The 19451-nt window shown below is 41.7% G+C and overlaps 1 protein-coding gene across 6 annotated transcripts in view; it reads left to right on the plus strand.

Annotated features, from left to right (window-relative positions):
- The window catches only part of ANK3 (ankyrin 3), a 375938-nt gene that overhangs the window by 267436 nt on the left and 89051 nt on the right, over window positions 1-19451 (plus strand). For all 6 annotated transcript variants that reach the window (XM_075109653.1, XM_075109651.1, XM_075109649.1 and 3 more), the window contains 7 exons: window positions 742-840; window positions 2118-2216; window positions 4385-4582; window positions 5109-5207; window positions 5956-6054; window positions 9712-9909; window positions 12269-12367. In XM_075109653.1, coding sequence (XP_074965754.1) covers window positions 742-840; window positions 2118-2216; window positions 4385-4582; window positions 5109-5207; window positions 5956-6054; window positions 9712-9909; window positions 12269-12367 — 891 coding nt within the window. The remainder of the gene's footprint in view (window positions 1-741; window positions 841-2117; window positions 2217-4384; window positions 4583-5108; window positions 5208-5955; window positions 6055-9711; window positions 9910-12268; window positions 12368-19451) is intronic.

Here is a 19451-nt window from a genome sequence, read left to right on the forward strand (position 1 = left end):
AAATATTAACTATTGATTGGATTTCTAAAGCAAAATCCTTTAGGTCATGCCTTGCTAAATAACTGCTCCCTTTTTTCCCTCGCCTTCTCCCTCCCTCTCTTTCTCTCCAGTTGGTCATTTCTATCTTGTACAAGGGCAGTGGTGCAGATTTGTGATGGTGACAGTGCCACAGGGTCCTGAGGGAAGGGGGAATTCTCTTTAGCCCATGTCATTTGTGGCTGTGCCTCTCTGGCTGGATGCCACAGTTTTGACTTCCTTTTCTCCTGGAGAAACAGTAAGGATGGAGCTCACGACTAAGTTCAATAGACCTTTTTGTTCATCCAGAAGCAACAGGATTTAGTGAGGGCAATGGACACAGCATCTTTTTTGCATTAGCTGAATGTTCAGAAAGCCTTGTCTTTGTATGGGGAATGCTTCTCCTTTTTTTCTTTTTTCGTGGTCCAAAATGATTTTTAGCAAAAAACTTAAGAAATCTTGCTTAACTATAGTTGATTTCAGTTGATGAAGAATTACTGAATTCCTAGAATGTTTTTGTTTGCTCATGAATCATACTCATAGGTGTTTCCAAGTCTCTGTGCCCTTTAGTTTAAGCATGGGTAGATGTTTTTGAGAAGATAAGATCCTCTCAGAAGAGCAAGCACTTGGGTTTACTTACTTTAGAATAACTCCTTTTTCCCCACAACATTCTTGTAATGGAGTGTGGAGGCAGGTGTTTAAGTCTGATTTTGGTTTGGTTTTCAGTCGGGCCTAACTCCAATCCACGTTGCTGCCTTCATGGGACATGTAAATATTGTATCGCAGCTAATGCATCATGGAGCATCACCCAACACTACCAATGTGGTGAGTAACAGGTTTCCTTTCAGCATGGCAGAACTGTGAATACATTGTAATATCTGGGAGCAGCACTGTTGTGAAGCGCCTGATTCTGGTGTTTGCCATCCACCTCCACAGCAGTCGTGGCTCCTGCTGGAGTCTCGGGGAAAGTGCAGCCTGCTGACTCCTGCCTGGGAGATGCTTGACAGGTTGAGGAAACCTCAGAAGAGGCTGACTTTATGCAGACTCTATTCTCTTTATTTTCTAAAGTAAAGAGTGAGAACATACTGTAGCTTCTCGTATGTAATTTTGGAGATGTGTACTTGGCTGTTGAGCACTGTTTTCCCAGGACCCCGGGGGCCTACCATTTAAGGAAAGTTCTGCTGTTATCAACAGATTGCAGCAGATTGTCGGGACATATTGCATGTATCCATACAGCCATACAAGTGTGCTTTTCTACTGGATGTGCACTGTGTGCCCCAAGGTCCCCAGGGCACGTGTAAAAACTGAAGTCATTGTTAGATGGATATTTGAAAGTTGGGAAATGGGAGGAAAGTAGAAGCATGTTGATTCTTTTTAACTGCTTGGCCTCAAAATCTCCTGTTCACCTTGCATACACAGGTGCTGTTAGAAGACACCATTTTAGTGACGTCTTCATTTGCTAATTGTATTAGATTATATAAAAATGCAACACCATTTATAAATTAACAGGTGTTTGTACCTGAAGACATGCTGATGTCCAAAAACGTAGAAAGCAGTTTCCCTCCTGAGTTTATTCTGGTTTCCTTGGATTTGTCTTTCATTAAGTCCATGAAGCCTTAGATTAATGTACTCAGTAATGATTTCCCCCCCCCGCCTTGTTCACTCTCCTCAGTGCTTGTCAGATAACAAATGACAGTAGGGGCATAAGGCATAGCAGGAGGAAAGTCAAATATGTATGTATCTGAATATACAAACTTTGAAATAAATTTTTTGTTTGAACTAAATTAGGCTCTATTTAAATGGATGTCATTTTTAACGCTGTTAGTAAATGCTAGTAAATACAAAAATTGTACTGTCTCTTTTCAGCAAAAGACTAGTGACAAAAGCACTATTGTGTTGGGAGACTGACCCTGAAACAAACTGCTTTGTAGCATAGAGCTAAGAGGTCAAATATTGACTTAGTCTCCTGTCCTGCCAACAGACAGCTACTACAAAATATTCTAGTGCAGATTTTTCTCACTGGCTCACCAGTATTTTTGTTGGAGTTTGTTTTTCCTGCAACGTGTTTTTAATGATGTTTTGTTTTTGCTGCTGCGTGCTAGAGAGGAGAAACGGCACTGCACATGGCTGCCAGAGCTGGCCAAACAGAGGTCGTTCGATTCCTGGTACAAAATGGAGCTCAGGTGGAGGCTAAAGCTAAGGTGAGGTGGTAGTCCAGGTGTAACAACCTGGAGTATCTATATTTAACAAAACAATGAATCATATTCATCTTGCATGTGTCTTTTGGGAAGAGAAAGGGAGATGAAGCCAAGGGCCTTGGCATAATGACCACTGACATTTTGTTACGTACTCTCTTACTGTAGTCATGAATGATCTGTATGTGAGAGAGAGGGCAGGAGATGTCCAGTCGATACCATGCCCTTTTTTTTCACCAACTTTTAATATAATCTATTATGTGTTTGAAGAGTTTTGTTTTGGGGCAGGAAGCATGGAGGAATGCCTCAAATCTGCTTTTATTTCAGCAAAACTGTAAACTCTGTGCTGCTGGTGTCTCCTGTCATGTCCCTAAAGCATCAGCCTGTATGCATTCAAAAATAGTTGTACTTCTAAAGAATGCCTCCTAAAGTAAGGAAGCACAGTGAGGGCATGTAGCGTAGGGCTGGAAAGAAGGAACAGGCCCTATAGTTTCCACAATTGCAGTTGTGGAAGGTAAGGGGGAAGGAAAAAGAAATGGTCAAGAACTATTGAAGAAACGTGCAAAATTATGGAAATAAAAGAGTTCCAGGAAACAGACAGGGAAGGAGATAAATGGGTGCAATAAATAGCAGTGTTAATAGGTAAAACCAGGAAAACTTTTTTTTCAAATGGTGATTACATGAATGCAATTTCAAAGAAATCTATTTTCACTGTGAAATTTTCATCTGCAAACTGGCTCACAAATAAAGTTACTAGTAAGAATATCTACTTATAAGGAATGCTAAGTAAATATTTATAGCAGATGCATTTCATATCTGCAAGCAGTCTGACAATAGAAGTGAATTATGTGGTCTGTAAATCTCCAAAGACAGCCTTGAAAGCGAACAGCTCGTGCTCAGAAGCACAGTCATGCAAATATTTTCTAAATACTTTCACACAATGAATTAATTTGTGCAAACTGCCAATGCCTGTGATCAATTTGTTATCATGAATAACAATAGAAGTAATAGGTTATATACCAGTGCTAACATCAGCCGTGAGAGATTTGTGGGAAATAGGCATAAAGTGGAAACATTTAAGAACCGTAAAGGCTCTCTACCAGCCACAGGAGAATTTCCTTGCAGAGGAGCAGCATTCGCATCCTGACACTCTCTCCTCCTGAATCCCAAAGGTGTAAAATCACTGTTGTGGGATGGGCATGGGCAGAAGTCTCCCTAGCAGAGAACACCCCAGAACTACTCTGCTGCAGGACGTGGGGTAGCAGGGCTCAAAAGGTAGGAAATTCAGCAGGGAGAAATGGGGAGAGAAAGATGTTTGAATAGATTTATGAGGTACAGGAAAAAATAAAGTCACGGCCTTAGTTGGCCATGCTGTTGCGATAGTGTGCTTAATCCAAAGATTGTTCAACTGCGAATGAGGAGGACAGAAATACAAAACCAAATAATGAATAAGGAAGAAATTATCTATTAGACACTCAGAACAAAGTCACAAACAACCATGATATTTTCACTGAAGGAAAATAAATAAACAAACAACAAGACTCATGGCAGGGCAACCCCTATACTTAGAACTATTAGGATTATTATGTTCTGAACGAGCAGTAAGAAAACAACAGTGAATTTCAGCACCATGCTTCTTCCACTGTTACATCCACTGTAAAGTTGCCTGCAAAGTACCAAACAAATCACTCACCAGTAAAGAAGTGCAAAATATGATATTTAATGCAAGTTACTAGGCAATAATACGCTAGGTACGTCAGGTCACGCCAAACAACTGAGTTGTTAAATGTTGCTGGCAATCGTAAAAGAGATCAAGATGTGAGGAATAGAGCTATACATTCGCTGCATTTTAAGAAAGGTCTCAAATTCAACAGGAAGCTCAATGCGCCTTAGTGGCAAAGTAAGGCAAATCCAGATTAAGAAAATTGATCACTTTATTTACTGTTATGGATTATGGACTTTTCTGGAATATTTTTGATGAATCAACAAAGCACCATATATCTTTATAATATGACAAAGAGAAAGCCAGTGTGCAATATTCACTAGGTAAGACCTCAGTAGAATTAATGCTCATCTGCAATTTTGAAAAGCAATAGAATCTGAGCAAATATTTTCTGTCAGAATATGAACCTTAGTTTTCTTAGGTAGGGTGGTGTTGTTTCCTTCACGTTTAGGATGACCAAACGCCGCTGCACATTTCTGCTCGACTGGGAAAAGCAGATATAGTACAGCAGCTGCTGCAGCAAGGAGCATCTCCAAATGCAGCTACGACGTCTGGCTATACGCCCCTGCATCTTTCTGCTCGAGAAGGACACGAAGATGTAGCTTCTGTTCTTCTGGATCATGGTGCATCTTTATCTATCATTACCAAGGTAAGGGAGTTGCAAAAGTCGTAGCCTCTATAGTAAAATATACCTGTAGCAAGTGCTATTTGTGAATTAAGTGCTGCAAGAGTCATATACACATACAAATATTGTAAGAATGAGCTACATCTTGTTAGAAGGATACAAAGCTTCGTGCTTTTGCTTCAGAGCCTGAGGTATAACGTATCCCAGTGATCAGATAGACATGCGCTTTCTTGGAATGAAAGGAATGCAGGGCAGAAATTCTTGACGGGAGTGGATAAGCTGTTACCCAGACTTGTCCTCAGGTTTTTGGTGGTGTGAAGAAAGGACCTGACTCTTCCCTTTTTACACTTGTTTTAATGTATATAGGGCTTTGCCTTGCGCAGGAGGGCCTCCAGACCTGCTGGGGCAGGTGGGAAGCTGCAGACTTGCTGCCTGTACTCAGGACTATGCAAGGTGATGGATGGAAACAGCAGTATCCTTGTAGATTAGGGACAAGCCTTACCCTTAAAAAGAGTGCACTAGGCTGCTATATAACTGCTTTGTCTTACAGAAAGGATTTACTCCTCTACATGTGGCTGCAAAATATGGGAAAATTGAGGTAGCCAACCTCCTGCTTCAGAAGAATGCATCTCCTGATGCTTCCGGAAAGGTATGATAGAAGAAGCCGCTGCCACTTGCACAGCAAATGCCTAAACGCACATAATATTCTAATAATGTCCTTCTACCTACTTACCATCACACTAGTATCCCCAGCCTGGATTTAACAGGAATAGGTTTCATGTAATATTCCAGTCCCTGCTGGGGCTGCCAAGAGTCAGCGACCTCATGACAAAAGAGACTTTTATTGTCATTAATTGACAACAAAATTATGTCCTCTCTGTAGCCATCCAGTGGAATGGAGACAAACCATTCCCCTGCCTTCCTGCCCAGATTATTTACAGTCCTTATCAGAGTATTCAGGCAGCTGGTTGTGCTCCCCCAGGTCTTGTGACAAGGGGCAAAGCTTAGCAGGATCTCAATCTTTTTAAACCAGCCCAGCCTGGAGTTTTACAGATCCGAAGGACAGTTTAGTTATCCACTGCAGTTAAAGAAAAACAGTGCTGAGGGTATGACCTCAGGGTCAAAATTCCTTACCTGCTCTGTCCTGGGGGCAGCACAGATATGCGCTTCTCTGTTCATCTTCCCTGGGAAAAGTGAAAAGGGCTTTCACAGCTCAGTAAGGATTTTCAAATTTCTGTTTTTTTTTTTCCTTTGATTCTAAAGTTATCAAAGACTCTGGATACATGAATGAATAACAAACTTGCTTTTTCACCTTATCTGCTCCAATTTTCCAAACTCTTGAGTTTTCTCTGGAGAGGGTCTGTAACAGCACTTGTTCGTTCTGCATGTGTTTTTAGAGCGGTTTAACACCACTGCATGTAGCTGCACACTACGATAACCAGAAAGTGGCACTCCTACTGTTGGACCAGGGAGCTTCACCTCACGCATCTGCGAAGGTACAAGTACTGGACACTCTGGGGGAACAATAGCTAGGCTTTTTGTGTCACTTCATTCACTGTCTGCCTGTTCTTCTAGACTGTATATGCTTGCAATTACAGGGGGCTCAGTGACCATGTTTATTAATGTCTCACAAACACATAAAGCTGTTAGAACAATTCTGCAGTTGAATAAAATACCAGTAAAAAGGCAAATATAGATGTAGAAACATTAAATATCTCTAGTTTCAATAAAGGTCCGTCTCGGTGAATACTGAGCCTTGCTTTCACTTGTCCAGTCTCCTTAGTGCCTTCTCCAAGCCAGCCAACTTTATATCATTGCATCTTAACATCTGTGCAGGGCAAGCTTGGAGTTCATGCACTGCTAAACAGGAGTAGTTCTCCTGTATTGTGCCACAGGATGACTTCTGAGGTGCGATATATTTCTCAGTACAATGTATGTAATTATTAATGTGCTTCAGAATACTTCTACCACAGTGTAAATAGACTGGCGAGAAAATAAAACATCCAGTCACAGCCCTGCTTTGATTGTACTTTACTGTGGGCAAAACAATACACAGTGTAAGATTTCAGGGGATGTGAAAGAATAAATAATTAAATGTATTCTAGTTCTGAGTAGAAGAAGGAACTTAGAGAAGCCTAGAGTATCTGTGTCTTCTGTGGAATGCAGTTTTAAGAATGGATCAATAATTGATAGTTGGACAGCAGCAATAAGTAAAACAGGGTGGAAGCTTACGTAGGTTCAAGCAGGGTAAGTGCAGTGTAAATACACCGTCTGAAACAACACAGGTACGTTCCTAAAATCACTGAAAAAAACACTGTGGAAAAGGAAGAGCTAGTGGAAAAGCCAGTATCATAGATAGACAGAGAGCTCTCCTTGACTGCCTTCCTCTCACACATGACTGAATACAGCCATAACACTAGGGGCCTTCTGCATGGCTAGGGAGGATGGAGTCTGTCGTACATGGTAGGTCCCAGAGCTTATAGTACGAAGTAGAGGAAAGCTAAATAAACATAGATAGCCAGCAGCAACAGCACAGTCTAAAATCAATAATGTCGATAGTGGCAATCTGCCAGAGCAGTGCCCCAGGAGGTGAACTGGAGTGATCTCTGATCTTTTACCACTGCAACACAGCACTCTTAAATGCCACAGTGGGGAAGAAAGGGCCTTCTGAAGGGGATGAGAAGACACTGACCCAGTTTTCACTGGAAGAAACTGCCAGTGGAAGCTGTGCATCCTGTAGGGACAGGGATTGCAGCAGCCACTGCCAGGGGCTTGGGAAGTCCAAACCAAGGGGGAAGCACTATAGACTATGGTATAACATTATACAAACTCATGTGTCAGGTCACCTTAGCTTCCTCATCTGTAACAGGCCAGTTTTGCAGCTGCCACATCAGGCCCTCAAGTGCCATCTGTAAGTTTTCCTAAAAGAAAGCATTTGTTAGTATTCTGCAGCAAGTGAGCCACAGCAACACTGACTGGAGAGAGTGTCAATACTAAATAAAATTAACAGTAGCATGTTTGTTGCTTCAGGCACCCACTGTGCAGTCATCTGAAATATGATGTTGGTAGCAGCAGATGATTCCCCATTTGTTTTGTGAATGTGGTCGCATAAATAAATGTGTTACGTCGTATCTCATCACTGGGTCCACAGTTTCAGCAGCAGTTGCTTTTTCTGTGACATTACTGTCTTTAACACTGATCTTAGGGCTGGCTCGTTAGCCTGGCCCAGCAGCACTTGCCTTGAAGAGTGATCAGTGAAAGGGTATGTGACGGGGCCATGTCAGAATACAGTGCTGTGATACAAACAGTTACTCTGATGAACAATTAATCTTTTTTATGGACCAAGATTAGGCTTGCACCTAATTTTAATTTGGTATCCACTTTACAACACTTTTCTTCCTCACCCCCAAGCCTCAGTTTTTCTCTGTCCCTTCATCTTTAACATTTTTCTCTTTTTACCTTTTTTCCATGCCAGCCAGAATAACCCAGTACCATTCCTTTCAAACCTCTCCATTCCCTTCCACATCTATGTGTAGTGACACAGCACAGCCCTTATCATGAGGGGAAGATGCAGGCTGAGACTGAGCTGAATTTCAGCTTTTATTTTTCAGCTCTTTTTGCCTTCTGTTGGCAACCTGCTGCTTTCCATTCCACTGACAGCAATGTGTGCCCATTTGTGAGGAAAAGGCTTGAAAACTGCATTTGTTATTTTATAAAATATACATGAGTTCCATTTAAAATACACAATTTCACATATATGCAGGATTTAGCACGTATTATTTAGCATTTAGTAGGTACTTACGTGGCGATGGCTGTTTTACATGTAAGTCTGCACAGGTAGTCTAAGAAAAAGGAGTGTGTTTATTTTTTTCCTGAAGCATTTTATGTTCAAAATGAAAATTCAGTGGCTGTATACTTCCCTTATTAATTGTGGCACTGTGCTTCCTGGGTGTCATTTTGAACTATCTTAGTATCTAAGGCCTGAACTGAATATGAATTGAATTTTGAAGGTTACAGAACCTTTTCCACGTGGAGTTAGTGATGGGCATGTCTCTCACTTCCAGATTACTATTAAAGTTCTCCTGTAATGATTTCTGTGCCCCTGTGTATTTATTCTTTGCTCCTACCTGCATTGCCCTGCATCTTTTGTGACGTGCCTTCCGTATAGCGCAGCCCTGCAGCCCCACGGGGCACAGGGAGGAGCCAAGCCAGGTGATTGCTTTGTGCCTTTTGATAGATTTTATTGGGCTGTGTAGCCCGAGATGCACATGATACTTATGATCCCATATGAAATGGTTTATGCAGCTAGGGCCTCATCCGCCCCGACCTTCCTTGTCACACTCGTAGGTGTGCGCATTTGCCATTTGCTTTAAAATGAGGGCTAATACATTTCTGAAAGACGGAAAGTCCTTGATTAAACAATCTGTCTCAAAAGCTGGTCATACCTTAGTCAATGTTGTGATATTTTTGTGCTAATCAGTTATTCTTTATATCTATTTATCTATTCTCTGCCAAATCTGTCCTTTTTTAGAATTATAAAATTTATTCATGCAATAGAGACTGCATTTTTATTTTTAGTAGTGGGCTCACTAGGTATACATACTGGAAGGAATAGAAGAATAAAGAATGCAAGACACTAAAGTTATATGCTTTAATTTTCCCTTGATATGAATTAAAAGAGCCTGTTAGGTTAGGGTAAATGCTGCAAGAAAGGCCATATTTCATGTACATAATGCTGTCATTCACACTGGGAAATGGGAAAAAACCCCAAACAATAACAGCTGTTCTGAGTTATGAACGCACATCCTGCTCCTCTGTTTGTTAAAAGTTTTATGTATATTTAAGGAAAAGTAGCAAATGCCTGTGAACTGAAAGTCAGATTTCTGTTGCTATAGGTTGTGCTCTTCTGAACAGATTTTTTTTTCCCAAATTTGAAAGTTACTTTCAGAATACTCCTATTTGTAGTGGTACTTTCAGAAACAGATTGCTTAAAGCTCTGATACATTCATTTGTACAACTAGTTAATATTATATTTGACTATGTTTGACAGAATTTTTAGGACTAATGACTTTCATAGAATCGGGTAGGCAAAGGAAAGTGATTTATCACAATGTTTAATGAGTAGCTTGCAATGAAGTGCTTTCTGTTGACAGAACGGCTATACGCCACTGCACATAGCTGCCAAGAAAAACCAGATGGACATAGCAACTACACTGCTGGAATATGGTGCTGATGCCAATGCTGTAACCAGGCAGGGCATTGCCCCTGTACATCTCGCCTCTCAGGATGGCCACGTGGACATGGTGTCATTGCTTCTTACTAGAAATGCTAACGTAAATCTCAGCAACAAGGTAAGTGTTCCCCTGGCTGCTGCTAAGGCAATAAACAAACATGGCGATGAGAAGGATGGGGGCCTGCAAGTGAATCTTGTCCACTGTGATTCTGCAGGTTTTGAAAACTGGTGCAGGTGTTTGAATACTCAACATCATTTCTTCTGGCAAAGAGAGCAGCATGCCATGTCGTACTGAAGGGACTGTATTTCCTAGTACCCAAGTTTCAGTGATAGCACATGCTGCAGAGGAACTTAGTAACCTATCTTCCTTCCTTCCACATTATGCTAGTCTGCCGAAACATGCCCAGAGAGAAAATGTCTTCCCCCTCCCAGCAGCTAGTGGGGCTGGCACGTGTCATTTATGAGCCTCTAGATATATGCCTGCCCATCAAGCAATGGTAACAACTAACCTGTTAATGGAAGCTGATTTTTGAAATGGGATAACAGCAGCAAGGTTGTCTGAGATTTTGTTCATTAATATAAGCGATTCTTCCTCCCCGGGGGGTGTTCCTCAGAGCACAGTGACTTTTGGTGTAATTTCTCCTGGGGGCAGGAAAGAGAAGCTGGTAGATTTTACTTTCTACAGGCATGAATTTATAGGCTATTAAATCTGCTCCATAATAATGTTTCCAGCAAATGTGGAGCCTTAATTCTCTAAATGCCCCACTAGACACCAGAGATGATGTAAAATGCAGTTTCAGTATGGATTTTTGTGGCTAAAGTAGAAAGGCAAGCAACAATTTTCCATGGAAAGTATTTCTTGTTCTCAGCAGGTAGAAAGACTCAGTGTCCTCTGAGGCTGTGGGTGATGCTGCACAGGGCTCCTGTGTTCTTTTCTTTTGAACTTTACAGTTTGGTTATTTTGGGGCCCTCCTTCAGGAAGCTTCTCTTGCAGATGTTGATTTTTTTTTCCCTAGTCTCAGTCAACTGTGTGGGCTTATGCAGTGCAGGATGTACTCTGTATCCCCACAGGGCAATTTGCCATGTACACATTCTGTATCACATTGGCTATCATGGTTTTGCTGCTAAGGCTAATACAGAGAGCATGACTGCAGCTGCTTGGCATTCTGATTCAGTCCCACCAGAGGTTAATTACCTGCAACAACTGAACAGTAACAGATTGAAGGATGTAATCTCTAGTTTCTCATTATACTGATAACACCACCTTTTGAAAGTAGTTCCCCTGTACTCGCTTAGGGATGCACATTTCCTCTGAGCTCAGCACCTATATTTGAAGCCAGACATTTAAAGCACACTAAGTTCTGAGTTTTGCAATGGGAATAAAAGGAGCATTTGTTTTCTTTAGGATCCACAGAATAGTTGGGAGCCGAATACTCAGAGGCCCAGTGTGGGCACTGAGCACTTATTAAATCTTCTTAGTCAACCCATAATATCGAGGCTCCATTAGGTAACTTACAGCTGGTTACTGTTATATATTTGTATAACGTGACCACCTCAACTGCATTGTCATCAGGATTGCATGTTCGAGTGCAGTCCAGTGGGACGCTCTCAGCAGTTACTGCCTCTGGTGAGTCCACTGTGGACATGAGTTTGGGTTCAAGGGTAGGAAACTTAGCACGTGTTTCTTCCTGATATGCCAACTGGTGCCACCCACTCTTCTGTCACCAGTGCTAAAGGCAGTAGGAACAGGAGGAGAGAAAAAGAACTGTCATTTGCGAGTAGGGGATATTCTTTCCCATTCCTAACAACTTCCTCTCAGCAGATTCTCTCTTTTACACCTTTTACCTGAGGTCTTTTATGTGACAGAAAGTTGCATAGCTTTCTGAGGTTTTAAGGATTTTAGATCTCGAGTTCCAGATAAGAAAAATAACGAGCTATCCAAAAAGTAAGGGTGTCAGTACCTGTCACCTAGCAAGTCTGTATACTCCCTGGGTGGAAAGAAATGGACCTGGTCTCAGAGAAACGTAGTTTCATCTTTTCTGCCTGTGTTTGAAAATGATCAAGTAGAGGATTAAAAGGTAAGGATAAATCTGAGTGAATTCTAGAAAACTTGTAGAAGTGTAAACAATAATTCAGTATTTCTTTTCAAATCTTACTCATTCTAAGGAAGTGAATTAGTCAGGAAGTAAAAAAATACTAGACGACTTTTTGTGAAAGTGCTATAATTTGCTATCCCACACTGAACACTGCATGCAGAAGTGCTCCTTGTGTGAAAGAAACATGATCTTCCTGTCTTTTAAATTGTACATTCCTGCAAATCAACAAATGTGATTAGGAAGCACATTACATAGTGAAAGCAGAATTTATAATTTCTTTAAGTTCAGTAGGCTGTTTCGAGTCTTACTGATACCTGAATTTGCATTTTTGTATTCATGTGCCTCCTCTGAAGACTGTTACTTGTTGCTTCTAATTTGCAGAGCGGACTGACGCCACTCCACCTGGCTGCTCAGGAGGACAGAGTCAATGTAGCAGAGGTTCTTGTTAACCAAGGAGCTGCTGTTGATGCACAGACGAAGGTACAAACACCACTGTCAACGTGTATTATTTCATTTCAGGGAGGCATGAGCCTGTAGACTGGATTAGAAATTGATTTCAGGGTGAAACTGAAATAAGAGCAGAGAAACATTACTTGTAACAAATTATTATAGAATATATTCTGAAAACTGAAGGTAAACCGGAATGTTTAGTGTTACACTCAGTCTTTGAGCAGAAAGCTTCTTTCTTGCCAAATATTTATATCAATATAGATGTAGATTGTATCCTACTATTTTGTTTCACTGAAGGTAAGTGGGATTGATCTGAGCTTGCACTCGTTCTACAACAGAGGGCCATATAATCGTTCACCATATGTAACCTCTCATCTGCTTTCTTTTTTTTTTACGTGTTGCACATCTTTCCATTCAGCTGACAGTAGAAACAAAACACAGCAGAACTGTTGCTTAAAACATGTGTATTTACAGCAAGAGAAACAATGTGAATGCAGCGTAGGCATTCCTGGCTACTAAGTGGTTAATACTTTTTTCCCCGTGACTTAAGAGACTTTATGAAATGAAGTAGTCTCCTTTCCCTGAGTTGATACTAAATAGCCATCGTAGTCATGATTTTACAAGTAAAGCCAGTTTTCATTTGTAAAGATTACCCCCTACTCCTACAGCTTGACTCAGCTTTCACGACTGGATATCTCTGAATTTCTAAGCTGCTTTGTTTTGCAAAGCATAGTGAGGTGAGCTGTTTCATCATATGGGTACGTTCTAGGGAACTGGCTTTTTCTGATGTCCCAAGTTCGTTGTTGTCCTGATGGTAAGCCTGTTAGGTTGTCAGTAAATATTGCTCTACTCTACCTTCCAAAATAATATTAGAGGTGAAACATTTAACTCTTGAGGACAAATTGGGAATTCTTTAAATTCTTGGAATTATTGGAATTCTTGAAATTCTTGGAAATCTTGAAATTCACTGTTTTCTAATATTAAATACATATATGCGATGGCGGTCCATTTCAAATTTACTTGCCTAAAAATAGTTTTGCCTAAAGTAAATACTTGGACTCCTAAATAAGAGACCTGACTTTCCAAGGTGCTTGGGGATGCTTTTGACACCCTAAGCAATGATGCCTCCCACTTCACAGTATTGGTTTAAGAGTGATGTTGTGAGTAAATTGCAAGAGCCTGTGTACAGAAGGTTTTATGCTCACTAAGAGTTCATGTGGTGTTCAGAATTTAATGATAATGATCTCAGTGTTGACTACACTTATTCTTCATGCATTGTCTAGATCTCTGAGTCATTCCTTTAGCTGGATAAGGAGTCAGTTGTGATCAAATAGTTGGACTGTAGCTGATCAAATCAGCTAAATGAACCAAGTCTCACAATCTGACCTGCACCCTTTGTGCAGAGTAGCAGCTTTCACAACACTCTGCTGGGTGTGTGCCACAAGTTAGCTGCTGTGTTTGCATCCCAGAAACGCCCAGGTGTGTCAGACTGTCCAGTAATACTATCATCCTGTCATCACACTGACATCCCTGAAAGGGCTGAATCCATCATCAACTCTGCCTGCAGCAGAGCTGGTTATAATCCATGGCAGCAGGAAAAGTCATTGTTATGTGGTTTTTCTACTGTTTGATTCCAACTGTACTGGCTACTGATTTCAATGACGTTATTCTGACACGAAACTGAACTATTTCTGCCGAAATCACAGGAGCTTCTCTATCCTTATACTTTTGTAAAATATCCTCAGCCTGTATTTTACAGATGTATCAGTCTGGGTTCTTATCTGTTAAATCAACCAGCAGCAGATGAAATCTGCCCTCGCTCATTCTTTGCATGATTTCCTCAGATGTATATGGTTGCCTTTCTGGAGATAGTTCCTACCTGGTTTTGGTTTCTGTAGCAAGACATTGCAGAACCTGCTCTTTTAACTTGGTCAGAGCTGAATTGCCTCCTAGCCTGTACAACTTCTCTGTGAGCATTTGCCTTTCTCCCACCCTTCTCTGTCCCACAAATAGTACGTAGTCTAAGGAGACATTTACGCTGACAGGTGCAGGCAGTCACGTGTCCCCTTTGCCTGCTCTCCAATGTCCAAATAGGATCCAGTTCTGGACTAGTGGCCTTTTATTCATATTAGCATGATGGAAACATCTGAGGTGCTGTCACAGCTGAGAGGCAGGGCATGTTTGTTGGGTCTCAGGGCCAAGCTGGCACAGTTGCACAAGTTGCTCTGCTCTGAACCTGAAGCCTGGCAGGGTGGCAATGTGGTGGAGCAGGCATGTGGCTCTGCAGAGACACACAAAAAAGGGGCTTCGGTTTCTCATTCAGAGATCTCCACTGGGTGGAGCTGAATATCTTAATTGCATCTCTGAAAACTGAAAAAAATGTGGTCATGTTTGACTGTCTGCAGCATGAATCCTGCCATCTGTAATAGCCATATAATTTAAAAAAAAATAACAGTAAGTCCCTTGGTTTTCACCTTCATTCTCAGCTATATATGTAAGTAGTGCAAGTAAACAGTAGTTTCCCAGTACACATTTGCTTCCATGGGACAGCCCCATAGTTGTCAGGAAGGTGAGGCAGGGACTCATAGTTCAGGCAGAGTCACGGTGTATTTAAGCAGAACTACTTTTTGGTGTAACGAATCACCTGTATGGGAAAAAGCGCATTATTAATCCTGTGGGCCTCTGCGGTGAAGAACACCCGCGATGGCTTGTCCTCCTGCCTGCCATGCTAATTTGCCTTCTCTGCTGTAGGGGACTGTCTGCTCCTCAGGCAGAAAGTGCCCACATGCCTTGCAGGATTGTGTTAGAGTGGAGTGAGCTTGGTGCTTATTCACTGGCTTTGGCAGAGTCCCACGTGCTGGGTTGGTGCAGTGGTGAGCCCTCCAGGCTGCACACAGTCAGCCACATGGAGTGGCCCTGACTGTGAGATCTGAGACCTGACTGTGAGAGTCTGCCACATATCTGCTCACTACCGCCTGTGATATAAGAAAAGTGCCAATGCAGTACTGTGTATTTTAACATGGAATAGTTTCTAGATAAACCAATGATCATCTTGAGTTCTTAAGGAAAGGGCTGAGAAGCTCTGAACTTCTGCAATGAAGGAAAAGTGTTACGCTGTAAGAACTACCATACCTTGACCTCATGTTCTATGCTGGTGAAGTTTAGATGGTTTGCTTGTAAAATAGCAGCTCTGTAGTTACAAGCTGTCTTGTTTAGATGGATTAACTGTTCTATGGGAATAAAAGGTCTGTGCATGCTGCCTCTAAAACCAGAGGCACTGGGGAGCAAGATACAGCAACAGCTGAGTTGGCTTCAGAAGCACTGTTGCTATGCTTGCACGTTTGCACAATACCATCCAGCACGTCCAGCTCAGATTCATTACTTTGGACATACGGTGGCAGAGATGTGGCCCTCTGTGCCTGAAAGTCAGTGAAGCCACACAGCTTAGAGTGGCATTATATCGGGGATATCTGCTACCAGCAGCGTCACTACTAACCTTCTGCTTTCTTTTCTCCATTTCACATCCATACACTTTTGTTACCTCAATTATTGTGGTCTAGATAACTATTCAGTAGTCTTTATTTCTCTTATTTTCCTTTGTTTAGATTCTCTCCTTATCGTATTCCTCATTTGCCCAGGTTAAGTAAGCATTGGTTGTGTCACTCCAGCACTGTATCTGTCAATCGAGGGAGAACACTTAATATCTTAGCAGGTCATTCAGCTTCTTGGATAGGGACAAACGAGCTATCACCTTCCACCTCTGGTACATGTTCTTCTATCATCATTTATATATAACTTACACTCCCTGTGAAAACATCTAGAGTTTGCAATTCTGACACATGGGAGTACCTACTGCTCCAGTTCTGAGGCCCACATGCAATTGGGGTTTTTCAGGTGATTAGAAGATTGGGAAGAAGCATATTTTGCATCTTGAAGCTATAGCAGGGAAGAAAAAATTTCATACTACGGAATATCTCTTGTGCAGGACATTAGTCTGTATGATTAAGATCAATTCTGGTGCCAAAACCTATGAGCATTTTCAAAATCTCTCTCAGATCTGAACCATCACAACCATGATTCTTTCTCAGGGTGGTTTCACTCCCAAGAAATTTTTTTCCTGAACTTTGTTGTAGAAAAAGGCATGAAAGGAAGAATGCCTACTGGTTTTGAAGTCCATTTATTGATGGTGTTACGGGATCCTTCTGGTTCTGCTGCATCAATTAACTAAATAGCCTCTAATCCCAGAGCTGCAGAGTCTGTCTCAGTCAATGCTGAAGAGTAAACAACACGGTTTTAGTGTGCCAGAGCTAGCGCTTGAGAGGCCACAAGGCTGCTCCCGCCCCTTGAAGATGGGATTTTGTTATGTGGTTTTAAGCCTAGCCATGTTAGACTGAACTCTAATTGATAAGCCGCAGAAAACACCTTATCTTAATAAGCAAATAATAGAATGGTGGAAGAGTAGCAACACTAAAATGCACTTCAGGTGGTGAAGCTTCAGAGCTGCTTCAAAACCCTTCACCTTTAGAAAGCTTTAAAAACCAGATTTGGTGTTCAGAGAAGTGCGTTAGTGTCCCGCTGCAAAGGCAGCAGTTCTTGTCCATTCTGACGTTACATTTTTGTGTCTGAATTTAGGTACACTAAAGAGTTTTTGTTGCTGAATCTCATGCAATATAATGATTAACAAACACAAGGAGTGCTCATATTACAAATAATATAGGAATTTAAAAGCCAGTCTGAAGCCATGGCTGTTAGTAGAGATTCCTTCTCTGGTGGTTGTGTTGAGTGTGTAAAAGCTACAGTGGTACATGTGATGTTGCTTTTGTCGCGGGGCTTTTGTGCTGAGAGTTGGCACAAGTAAATATTGTTTCATGGCTCAGCAGGTCTCCCCATGTCATTTTTCAACTGTTTATCCCATTGGATAGTGTTATTGTAGGATACAGCATTACCGTGATGGACTGACAAGAGAAGAATGCTGGTTCAGTCAAGGATGAAGAGCAGGATCTGGGGCTTTGATCTCAGTGCAGGTCATTTTAGCCAAACAGTTGCTACACTGCACTTGGTATTGGGCCCCTGCTGGGGGAATTGATGGTCTCAGAGTCCCTGGCTGACGACTGGAAAATTAAAGCCAGTATTAAACTGTCTTTTGTTTCTAAAACTGTAGTACTGGGAGGAGATAATGGTGATTGAGAGGTCATGATGTTCTTCTGCAGGTTGAGTTGTCCCTTTTATTTCAGGTTTATTCAGGGAGATGTATTCAGGTCTGCCTGCCTTGTTCTGGCAGAAGCCCCATACCAGACAGAGTGCTGCAGTGGCTCATAACAGCAATCCAGGTTTTCGACTGGAATATCTAATTTTCAGATGCACAGAGATAGGAAGGAGGCAGGGAGGGTGAGAAGTGCTGTCGAGAAGAATTGCTTTCACACAGAAAGAACACTCAAATACAGGTATCTTCAGTATATCTTCATGGTATATTATCTCTCTCCCCTTGGTTCTTGGTACATGCTCAGTAATGTGGAAATTTCCAGCCTAATAATGTGCAATAATGAACCTTTGCAAGGTACTGCAACACGTTAGGCCCTGGTTCAGCAAAACAGTGAACTGTGTATGTGCACATAGGTTTACCTGTTTCATTCGATCAAGCCTTTGTGGTCTTTGGATCTAAAGCATTTTCTATCCCTATCAACAATAATACTGTAGCTTCCTTGTCTGACATTTACAGCAGAGAAACAAAAACAGAGCAGCTTGAGAGTCAGCATGACTACAAAGATGCAGTAATTCAAGCTGTTAAGATTTATGGTTATTACCAGCGGAAGATATTAAAGTAATTCCCTGAAATGATATGCAAGTTTGTGATAATTTCCCTCAAAAAAATCAAATAAGGCAAGAGAATAAGGGTTGCTTTGTGTTTGTGTGTTCCATTAGGATTGAAAAGCTCAGTACTTCCGATTCTTTTTGGCACTTATTCCCGTGCCTTTTGATAAGCCCTTCCCAGCTGCTAACTCCCATATTGCTGTTCATTCTCTAAAACAGCTAGAAGCAGCACGGCAGCTGACTGCCAGAAGGTGATGCGTTTTAGAGCTGTATTAAACAAAAGCCATGATTTTCTTGGAAGTAACTTTTTTAATATTAGGATGCTTACTATGCCCCTTGGCGCTTTGCCAGTAAATATAACTCTGAATCTAAACTGCTGTGCAGAAATGTGTGTAATTGTGGGGCTCGGTTGGGTTGGTTTTTGGTTTGGTTGGTTTTTTTTTTAATTATTAATAGCTTTTGAAGCAAAATATTTTAGCCTCCTGGCCACATTTCTATATAGAATGTAAGTAGCAAGCTCAAGTAGCCATGAGAATTACTACTTTAACAGTTAATTTGGTTGTGTAATTGCAGAATCTGCCGGTCAGGGTGTTTCAGAAAAGTTAACAGAATATCTGTTTTCCATGAGGATGTTGGGATATAAATATAAACTTTATACCTTCCTGAGCTAGAAAGACTTGAATGCAGGAATCTGGGCTGCAGCTGAGCTGCGTCTCAGGCATTAAAAGGGCATTTTGCTAATTAGTTTTATTTTGACCAATGCCTTTACTACAGACATTGCTGACTATAAACATACGAAAGATGTCCTCTGGTGGCTGATGAGGTCTAACGTGCCCAGTGAGATGTGACCCGCCGTGTCAGATCTCTGTCACTCTGCTGTCAGTGGCTGTGTGCTGCATTAGGCACCGCCTCATCAAACACGACATGACGTGAGATGACCACAGGGTACGGCAAACTTAAAAGGAGGTTTCTGGGCTCCTCCAGGGAGTTCAGAGAGGAAACTGGTATTTTGCCACCAGGCTAGCAGGTGCACACATCGCTACCCGGGACATGCGTGATGCCTGTAGCAGAGAAGCTGCCTTTCAGTGCATGTGCCTCCAGCTGCCACGCTTGACCAGGCCAGCAGCACCAAGACCTTCAGAGGGAGCCTCCTTCACCTTCAGCTCTGGGACACCAAGAGCTGTAGCAGGGAGAATAGTGACCATGCCACCACGGAAATGTCCTGATTTCTACTATGCATTTGGAGGGGAAAGAAGAAAAGTTTTCATTAAGTCTCCAATGTAATAAGCAGGCTGTCAGGAGT

This window comes from Phalacrocorax aristotelis, chromosome 14 (genome assembly GCF_949628215.1).
Source record: "Phalacrocorax aristotelis chromosome 14, bGulAri2.1, whole genome shotgun sequence".
In the NCBI taxonomy this organism is placed as follows: Eukaryota; Metazoa; Chordata; class Aves; order Suliformes; family Phalacrocoracidae; genus Phalacrocorax; species Phalacrocorax aristotelis.